The sequence below is a fragment of the Giraffa tippelskirchi genome, chromosome 5 (genome assembly GCF_054371585.1).
Source record: "Giraffa tippelskirchi isolate mGirTip1 chromosome 5, T2T-mGirTip1v1.2.pri, whole genome shotgun sequence".
NCBI lineage: Eukaryota > Metazoa > Chordata > Mammalia > Artiodactyla > Giraffidae > Giraffa > Giraffa tippelskirchi.
This window is the reverse complement of record NC_137279.1, coordinates 170,565,690-170,576,548: the sequence shown is the minus strand read 5'-3', so window position 1 is coordinate 170,576,548 and position 10,859 is coordinate 170,565,690. Positions and strand designations below refer to the sequence as shown.

At 39.6% G+C, this 10,859-nt stretch overlaps 1 protein-coding gene across 4 annotated transcripts in view; it reads left to right on the top strand.

The window, feature by feature from the left end:
- Positions 1 to 3,637: 3,637 nt before the first annotated feature.
- Positions 3,638 to 10,859, top strand: part of ELAVL4 (ELAV like RNA binding protein 4) — a 151,799-nt gene continuing 144,577 nt past the window's right edge. Inside the window, exon 1 of one of the 4 annotated variants that reach the window (XM_081485563.1) lies at positions 3,638 to 3,789. In XM_081485563.1, the coding sequence (XP_081341689.1) occupies positions 3,703 to 3,789 (87 nt within the window). In that variant the 5' untranslated portion in view covers positions 3,638 to 3,702. Of the gene's footprint in view, positions 3,790 to 4,031; positions 4,264 to 10,859 lie in introns of those variants that run through there. The other 3 variants (XM_081485564.1, XM_081485569.1, XM_081485568.1) reach the window with 3 other exon arrangements.

The following is a 10,859-nucleotide window of genomic DNA, read 5'->3' as shown; positions in this document are numbered from 1 at the left end:
GTCTAATATCACATGGCCTCCCCAGGGAGAAGAGGGAGAGGGTTGGGGTGATGGGAGAGAAAGGGGTGGGGGTGGAAGGGTAGGGATGGGGTTTCATGCTATGTTTTAAAATTAACATATCCCCCTCAAGTTTATACTTACTAACCCTGAATTTTAGTCCTTTACATGAAGATTCAGCAACAAATGCTCCTCCACCATAACTAATACCTGTATTCCTCCCCAGTCATTATTTGGGGCTTGGAGGTTGTGCAGATGGTATTGCTAAGTTGTTCTCATTAAGAGAGAAATAGGGCGGGACAGGGGAGGAGTGTGACAAAGCAAATCTTCAGGACTGACCAATCAGATAAACAAAGAAACACAGGTATCCTTATAATTAAGGTGCACAATGAGCTTGTAATGCCTTTGTGTGAAGATTCAGGACTTCTAAAGAAAAATAATATTGCCATTAATACAAGAATTGTCTTTCAGAGGAAGAAAGTAAGTTCCCAAGCTCTTATTAATTGTTTTGTTACATCCAAGTTGACTATTCTAGAGACACAGTTGACTTGTAATTGTAAAATTATCACAGATTCCATTTATGGTATGTTGGGAAGGAATATAAATTATCATTTACTTTGGAGAATTGAACATAATTCTAAAACAATACTATGCTGATAAAATTAATATATTACCTTTAATTAAATGTGTATATGCACATATGTATATAGTTTAGCCTAAAATATATTTTCAATTGATGACAAATAGTTTTTTTCCTATAGCATGGTTCTTAATACTATGATGATTTATTCTTTCTATGAATTTTTCATAAGCAGTATTATCTTAACATATTTGATTACAAAATTGAAGATGCTTTATTTTTTATCTTTGTGTGGAATTTTTCAATTATTTTCAAAAGACTTCATACATCCAGAGAATAGATCAAATCTCTAATTATAATAAACAAATGCAAGTAAAGTCCTAAATATGCCAGATTCTTTTGTTTGAAGAATCCATGGCTAAACTGATTTTGGAAAAGTTAAGACTGGGAGAATTGGTATTTTTTTGTATATCTTATTTCTGAGTTTGACTTCTGTTTTAGTGATATAAGTGCATGTAAATGCCACATGGGTTTCTTTTAAATGGAGACCGCTTCCTACTATGAATTCTGACACATTTTGCATTTACATAATCTTTTGGCATTAAACAATAATATGTTCAGATATCAATATAAGGAATATGCACTAAGATCTTTATATTAGTGTAAAAAGAACTTACAATTTGTAAAATATGTAATTATTTAAAAACTCTAAGTATACCACATACTATTCTTATTGCTTTCTGTTAACTCAGTTAATACTCAGAACCCCCAAGAAGTCAGTTCTAATGTTATGTCCAGCTTACAAATGAGAAAACTGAAGCACAAAAAGAGTTAAGTAACATAACGAGGATCATAGAGCTTGTAAGAGGTAGAGCTTGGATTCAAACCAAGATAAGTTTTAGATCCCATGATCTTACCCACCATAGTATAACTCAAGTAGATTCCCTGGATTTGAATACTAAAATTGTTATAAAGAAGAGAACTTGCTTCAAGGGTTGTGCTTAAATTATTAAAAAAAAAAAACAACAAACAACTGGCATTGAGTATATATATATATATACATGTGTGTATACATATATATGCATATCTGCCAGTATATTAAGCTAAGTGCTTTAAGTACCCATTGCATTTAACCCTCACCACCACACTATGATGTATTTATCTAACTGTGTAGACTCAGCTTGTTTAACTTGCCTCAGCTTGAGCCTCAATTTCCTTGTCAGTTGAGGTGGAGGTGAGATTGTAAACAGAGTGCATAGCACAGTGTCTAGCACAAAGTAAACTCTCGTTAATGTTAGCTATTACTGTCGTTGCTGTTTTTAGACTTGGAAAAACCAAGTAACCTACTCAAGATGACATACTATAAAAAGGGCAGAGCTTATCTGGAAACTGCCTCTGTTTAATATCTTAACTTCAGTGGTTAGGACAGTGTTCTTTACTGTGCTAAACTGAACTGAATTCTTGCCTGCTGGCCTTTCTTACATTGTCTTGCTCATTATAGGTACTTTAATAATAATCAGAGATGGTGATTCATTAAACAAAATTTAATTCCAAAACAATAAATGTTTACCAATGACATTTAAAAAAATACAGACAAGCAAAAGAGGGAGAAATAAAAATCACTCCAAAATAACCATTGCTAGTCTTTAAAAAACAGGATACAATTTTGTGACCTCCTTTTCTCAGTTTGAAATGTATTGTGAACATCTTCCCATGTTGATAAATATTCATCAACTGTATCATTCTTTATGTTTGCAGAATATTCCATTGTATGGATGATCAGTTCTCTTTGTTGACCATTAAAGACTATTTCCAATTATTCCATATTTCAAAGAATGCTACAGTAAATAATCATAGAGCCAAGTCTCTGAACATATTACTGATTACTTCTTTAAAACAAATTTATAAAAGTGAAACTACTGGGTCAAAGAATACAAGTTAGAATTTTGAGTTGGTATATCCCCATCTTCTCAGGAACAAAACACTTTTGTATTACACAGTCAAAGGAGACTGTGGGAAACAGCTCTTACACACATCAGGGATTATTCTATATTAAGGCTGCACTAAGAATGAAATCATTTAAAACTTGGATTAAATGAGATAATCCATGGAAAGTGCACATAATTTCTTAATAACTAACAGCTATCATTATAATGAAAATAACATCAAATTTGTTTCATTTGTCATTCCAAGTCCTTCTACTACCTAGGCAGTCTCTTTATTTGTGTCTATTTGAAGGTTTGAATGGATCAAGTCCTAAAAACAGAAAATGTGAAAATTCTGAGAATTGTAAAATAAAATAGTAGAACAAGGATCAGGAGAACTTTTACAGTTTCTCCTCCTGATTCCCTTGTGACATGGACCTCAGCGCTGTCACCTATAAAGAAACATCAGCTAAGATGATTCTTTAATATTTCCATTCTAACACTACTATGGTAATGTTTATTTCAACCCAGTAGGTCTTGTCCTACTCATGCTTGTATTTCCTGTATTTTGAATCAAAGTAGATTTCCTTTAGGCAATAATGGGCATTCTCAACAACCTAACTGAGTTTCTGAGTTTCTGGGCTCTTGGCGGGAAAGTTTTACAAAGGTCTGAAGGGCTTGAGAAGACCGTTTTTTAAACAATCTTTCCCATTTTTAACTATCAGATTTATCCAGCACCAGACCAACACTGCAATACTCGAAAGACTAGTGTGGTTTAAGAGGCCACAGAGTAACTCTGCTCTCCCATGTCATTGAAGCCAACAAACATAGCTGAAATCATAATGCACAAAAGTCTTGGTCATTTTTGTTTGGGATTTAGTAATGTTAATCATTGTCTCTATTTCTCACTTTGGATGTATCTTAGACACCAGTCAACTGGTCAAACATGGCTTGAAGGATCCAGTTAGTGTGTCCACACTCCGTCAAAAGTATATCCACACTTTTCTAGTGCACCTTTGCCTAAAGCATAAGATTTAACCTAGTGTTAGTCACTCAGTCGTGTCTAACTCTTTGCGACCCTATGGACTGTAGACCCCGCCCCCCCGAGCCGAGCCTCCCCCGCTCCCCCACCTCGAACCCCACCCCACCTCCTCCCCTATTCTGTTCACAGATTCGTCAGACAAGAATATTGGAGTTGCCATGCCCTCCTCCAGGGATCTTCCTGATCCAGAGATCCAATCTAGTCTTCTACATTGCAGGCAGATTCTTTACCATCTGAGCCATGAGGTAAAGGCTAAAATTTCATCTAAGGGTTCCAAATTGGTCGCGTTTGTAAATCCTTGGAGCCCAGCACAGTATTTGGTCAAAGCATTGGTCAGTTGCTGCTGGTGGACTTGAACTGCGCCCCCCCCAAAAAAAAAGCTAACTCATTTAAAATTTAAGCACCGGTAGGCAGTATTGGTGAAGAGATTCATTCGTTTAACTTTTTAAGCATAAACTCGATGCCAAGCCCGGGGCTAGGCGCCAGGGTCGGTTCCGCCACCTCCTGCGCAAGGCTCCCCCTGGAGCCGGCGGTGGGGGTGGCAGCAGCGACGGCATTGGCGAAGCGACAGCGCTGCGCCGGGCAAGCGAGCGCGGTGCGACTTCGCGGACATCCTCCCGCCCGCCGCGCCCAGCCCAGCCCAGCCCAGCCCAGTCCAGCCCAGCCTCCGCCGCCTTCGGCTGGATAGCGCCGCAGAAGAGATGCGCCTCAAGAACCAGGTAGCCGCGCCTCGGGCGGGCCCCATCCCGGACGCCCCGCCCACCCGCTGTCACGGGCGACAGCGGCCGCGCGGCCACGTGGCCGTGACTCAGTCGCTCCAGGCGCCCAGTCCCGCCACCCCGACTCTCAGAGAGGGAGAAGGGACCCTTGAAGGCAGGAGCTGCCCCCACGCGCCCCTAGCTCGCGGACTTCAGGCGGTCTTCGCCGCCCATGTGGCGGCTCTGTTCCCAATGGGCTCCTGGTCATTCCCTCGCCGGCCACCAGAGACTTCCCCCGCCTCTGGGGAGACAACCGAAAGTTGGGTTGCCGCGCACCCCGCCCCGCGTCACAGTCGACCCAGCCTGGCTGAGATGCCGCTGCCCCGCGCGCGCCACTCCCTTCTGCGCCTTTCCCGAGCTGTCCTCGGAGTGGCTTTGCTGAACTAGCTGGTGGCGCCAAAAAGTCCGGGCTTGTTCGAGCGAGCGGGGCCCTAGGGTGATGAGCGAGTGAGCACGGATCCTCAGGGGGATCCCTCAGTCTGTGTGACTCCCACTAATTGTCTAGAAGCAGCACCCTCGGATGCGTTTCCCCGATTATAGTTGTCGACCTGGGGCTCGGGATATTTCTATTACATGAAATTCAGGGGGCGCGTCTGTTGCACTGAGCAGTGCCCTTGTTTAGCAGAGGAAAAAGGGAGGATCAGATGTTGGGTAGGATATATTTGTTGTGTTGTAATCGTTGCCTCTCTTTGGGCTGGGGTTGTCAAACGTTTAGGATTTAGTAAACACAGGTCTTGAAGTCTTGAACTTGCTGGAGACAATTCGTTTCTAAAAGAGAGAAAACCTCCCTTCCCCCAACATATGTTCAGGGATTTGGGGAGACCACAGGGAAACTTCCCAGAGGAACTTCTCAAAAACAACTCCAGGTTTGGGGGGAAATGAGTCATATTGACTCCCCAGGGGTTAGCCAGTGCTGCTCAAGGGTGGTAATTCTCATAAATCTTCCCTCAAGGTATTCCTTCACATACCCACTCCACAACACATTTTGTCATGACCCCTGTGGGTTCCTGAAAGCCTTCTTGTACCCCTTACCTAGCTGCTTTATTTTAGTAGAACCCCTTGAACAGGCTGTCTCACATTACCTTCCTGCATTTGTGAGCCTAGTTTTTCATTATTTTATAATACTTGCAAACTGACACTGAACAGGCTTTAACCTCAGTCATTTCAGAATAAGTTTGATGTTTTAAGTGAAATGTGAATGGAGCTCCATTCATGAGAGAAGTAGTCTGTGTGAAGTGTTTTGTAAATGTGAGTAGGTTGAGTTAAAACACTGAATAAAATTAATGTAATGGGGAATCAAAAAGTTCAATCCAGCTGTTTGCCTCCGTGCTTCACTGATAAAGTGACAGTGTAGTGCTACAAAGTGATCTCCTGGTGGTTTTGGGGTAGAATGAATGGTTGGATTCCTTCTGTTCATTTTCTGAAGCACTAACCATTTCTTGGGGCTGATGGGGTTGTGACCCACCACCTATATAGAGGATTTTAGCCCTCTCCTAACTACCTTAGAAATATATGAGGGATTTATATGCAGGTTTTTAGTTAAGAAACTTGTAAGTAATCCTCTTTAGTTATCATTAGTATTAGCTTCTGAAACCTTTGCTTGCTTTATAAGATAAGGTACTTGGGTGTGATTGTAATAGAAGTGGAGTTGTGGGTTAGAGCTGGTGGCCTCACTAATTCCACTTCTTAGAATGTATTTTGAATTAACAGAGAACTCCTTAGCATTTGTGTAGAGACAGTGTAGTTTAGCATGAGGAATTCTAATTCAGATATTCTCGATTCAAGTCTATCCCACCACTCAGTAGTTATGTGACCTTGGGTAATCAATTTCTTGATCTTCCTATTTTTCCCCACTCTTTTATTCCCAATAGACTAATGGGGCTAATACCAGCCTTTGACATGGGAATTAAATGGAATACCATATATGCACAGTGCCTGGCGTGTGAGCACTCTGTAAATACTTCTGTTGTTAACAGTCCATAAACAGTAGCTATTACCATCACCGCTGCTACATCTGAAAAATACCTATCTATAGTTGGGGAAAGAGGTTGACTGCAAAGGGGCAAGAGGGAATTTTCTGGAGTAATTGAAATTGCTATATTAGGGTGTTGTGTATCCATTTGTCAGAACTCATCACATTGAACCCTTAAGATCTCTGCATTTCTGTGTATTACATCACAATAAAATGTATTTAAAAAATTAACCTCCAGATGTGTTAAGTATATCCCTTTTGAGAGGTGGAAGTTGATCTAACAGTGTAATTCTGCTTAACCTAGTAATTCATTTCCAGAGGCCCCTCTGCCTATGAGATATCTTCTTCATAAATTCATGTTGGGTCATAGGAAACATGGAGAGAGGGAACTCTAATTTTTCAGGTTGTTGTCAGGAGTGATGGTCCATGGAGAAGAATGATTATTTGGCTTATGCCAGGATTATATTTAATTTAGAACTTGCATATGGTATTAGTTTTTACTAATAGCTTTTTAAAAACCCGATTAAAATGTTTTATTTCATCTAGTAGTGCTCATTTGCATAATATATCCATCCAGTAAGCACAGTTCCTGAAAGGTCATAGTGATTTTGCATCCCTTTCCTTGCTTTCAATAAATTCTTTGCATTGCTGGTAGTGAAGTCAGATACCTAATGCACATTTAGCCTAGTATCAGGCACATAATAAATGCTAATATATGCTAGCTGTTATTATTAAAATTGATATATTCATCTTTTTTGGAGGTCAGAAATCAATACTATACAGATTTTAATGTAAATTCACTATAAAGATTCTGTGAAAAGTTTTTGAAATGAAAACAAGCCAATAAGTATTAATAAAATATTATAAAAATAAAATCTCACTTATCCAAACATAGTGGTCATAAAAACGTTTCAATGTTAGACCTTAGGAATACAAGCAAAAGCTATGGTGGAAGCAAAAACATTTCTGAGAACCAAAAAATATGCCACAGAGAGTATATTAAATTGTTTACTCATGGACAAGCTCTTTGGGCCCTCCCTCAAGCCTTTTAATTCTTACTTAAGACACAGTTCTAACATGCTTAGATCCCTAATTTCTCAGCCTGCAGCAGATTAGAAGGCCTGATAGATGGGAGACACACTGGAATTTTCAGTAAAGGTGAGCTGGAAGTAGGTGCATGCATGCATGCATGCTCAGTCACTAAGTCATGTCAACTGTTTGCAACCCCATGGACTGTAGCCCGATAGACTCCTCTGTCCATGGAATTTTCTAGGCAAGAATACTGTAGTGGATTGCCATCTCAACTGAGGAAAAAACAAATTACAAAAGACATAAGAAATTAATCTTAAGGAGAAGCAATAATTGAATTTGAGTACTGAATAACAATTGCAATTTTATTGAAAGTTTCCATTTTATTATTTAAAAGAGTTACATCATGGTATACTCTGTTTTAAAAGGGGGATAGCATATACCAATGCATTTTTAGGAAGATTTCCATCTGATATGATTAGAATTAGGAAATTTGGTTTGTTAAGAGGCAAGCTTTAGTTACCTATAAATTTTACTCAGTGTGTACTGATTATTCCCTTATGATGTTGCATTAATGAGGTGTCCATCAACATTCATGCTTGTGATTTGTGATAGGTAACTGGATTTTTTAAAAATAATTTAAAAGATTTTTTTGATGTGGATCATTTTTAAAGTCTTTGTTGAATTTGTTACAATATTGTTTCTGTTTTATGTTTTGTTTTCTTGCCATGAGGCATGTGGGATCTTAGCTCCCTGACCAGGGATCGAACCCACATCCCCTGCATTGGAAGGTGAAGTCTAAACCACTGGGCCACCAGGGAAGTCCCATGAGCTGGAGTGTTTAAACTTCATTCTTCTTTTCATGCAATGACATAATGAGATGAATCATACATGATATATTAGGTTGCTAGGGCCACCATAACAAATACCACAGACTCTGTTGCTTAAACAATAAAAATTTATTTACTCACACTTCTGGACGCTTGTAGTCCAAGATCAAGGTGTAGCCAGAGCTGTTTTTCCGAAGCCTCGCTCCTTGATTGGTATACGGCCATCTTCTCTCTCTTCATATGGTCTTTCCTCTTAGTGTGTGTGTTTCCTAGTTCTCCTCTTCAGTCATATTGGATCAGGCCCACTCATAGACTTAATTTTACCTCAATTACTATGTCTTTACAGGCCCTGTTTCCCAATACAGTCATATTCTGAGGTACTGGAGTTTAGGTCATCTATATACGAATTTGCGTGGGGGGACACAGTTCAGCACACAACACATAGTATCTAGTAACAGTGTGTTGATTCTTTCGGAATAGCGCTACACAGTATGGGAAACAAGTGAGATTTTACTTCTTGTTTTGAAACAGTTCAGTTTGGATCTAGATGTTGTAGTTCCGTGTTGCAGTAAGAAACCCAAAGATATCCATTGAGTATCAACACACACACACACACACACACCCCTTTTACTTGTGAGGTTGATTACAACTGAATCAGTTAGGGTCGTTGTCCAACTGAGTTTAATCTATGACTGTAGCCTGTCAGGCTCCTCTGTCCATGGAGTTTTCCAGGCAAGAATACTGGAGCTGAAGTGGGTTGCCATTTCCTGCTCCAGGGGATCTTCCCAACCCAGGGCCGACCCAGGGATCAAACCCGTGTCTCCTACATCTCCTGCGCTGGCAGTCGGATTCTTTACCACTGAGCCACCTGGGAAGCCTAATTCTTTACTGGGTCCACTAAATTATGTCCTTCATTGATTGGCTGTGCAGTGACTTCCTAGTCTTTCTGACTCTGTAGCACTTTGGGTGGTGGAAGTAGAAGATTTGGCTTTCCGGAAAGAAACCATTTAACCCTTTGATACCTTTATACATAATTCTGTCATTTGAACTCTTTGTTTGACTTTCCAGTTATTTCTGCAACACAATAATTATACTAATCCCTCGATTCATATTTTTTGCATATTCATAAACTGCCTACTTCATGATTTATTCCCCTTTCCAGTTTTAACTTTATCTCAGCTCCACATGTTCATGCATCAGGATTGATATTTTATCTAAAGAAAAAGAAAAAAATCTTTATTGACAAAAAAGGGACATAAACTTATGTTGTGTAAAAATGGGTTCCAAATACATTATGTGTGTTACTACCAGTTTGTCTAATTTGCACAGCCTCTGAACAACTGGCAAAGTGGCTAGTGTTGATATTGCAGCTGCCATGGAACTCCCAGTTGCTTTATGAATTTTTACATTTTATAAGTATGCTGACAGAGTTAACAGTTATCCACAATATGTTAATTACAAACACTTGTTATCTATAGTACCACCTTGATGCCTGATCTTTAATAGAAATGTTACAGCTTTTACATTTGGCTATAATGAGGATTAATCATCACTTATATGTTTTCACCTGTAAGAAAATTTGGAGTGAATTACAGTTGAGATGAGGCTATCAGATTTAAAATGCAATGTCAACATAGCTTTCTTTTTTTCAACTTATAAAATTTCCATTAACAGAAAATTGCTAATGTCAGTGAACCTCCTGAAACCATTTCATGTAACTAAATGATTGATTGATTAATTCAGTGAAAATTTGTTGAGTGTTCAATATGGGCCAGGCCCAGTTATATTTGCTTGGAATACATCAGTGAACAAAACTCAAACATCTCTGTCAATAGAAGTACAAGGGGAGATAGAAATTAGCATATGCTTATTAAAAGTTATTAAAAAAAATGAGTAGAATAAAGGGAATCAGGAACTTGAGCAGGGGATTGCAGTTTTGAATAGGGTTGGCCTCACTGAGAAGGTGACATTTGAATAAACTTGATGAAAATGAAGAAGTTAGTCATGTGCTTTCTGAGGAAAAAGCAAAGGGAATAGCCCGAGGAAAGGCCCTAAGTCAGGAGTGTAATTTGAGGAGTCCAAGGAATAGCAAGGAGGTCAGTATGGCTAAATAGGAGTGAACAAGAAGTAAAAAGATTATAAATTGCTTTATAAGATTTGTAGGCAGAATAAATTTTATCATGGTTCATCATCCACTGATAAGTAGATGTGCGTGCACGCCCAGTCACTAAGTCCTGTCTGGCTTTTGTGACCCCATGGACTGTAGCCCTCCAGGCTTCTCTGTCCTTGAGACTTTCCAGGCAAGAATACTGGAGCGATTTCCTCCTCCAGGAGATCTTCCTGACCCAGGGATCAAACACTGTCTCCTGCACTGCAGGCAGATTCTTAACCATCTGAGCCCCCAGGGAAGTTGGTATAGTTTACAAATTATATATGTTATCTCGTTTGACCCTCACAGCAAATCTGTGTGAGAAGTAGATGTCGATTATTACATTTTAAACTGGGTATCTTATTTACCACCTAGATCTACTCTTTATTCTTTTCCCCATTCTTTCTGTGGCCTTGGAGGCTGACCTTTATAGACTGCATCAGTAGGCTCCCTTTCCCTCTTGTTTGTAGAAGAATTTGGCCAACGGGGACACTGGCATGATATCTAAAGACAGAAAGAAAGTGAATTCTGGGTATTTATTTCCCCAACTCTCTCTGCTAGGCTACTGGTTAGTAGT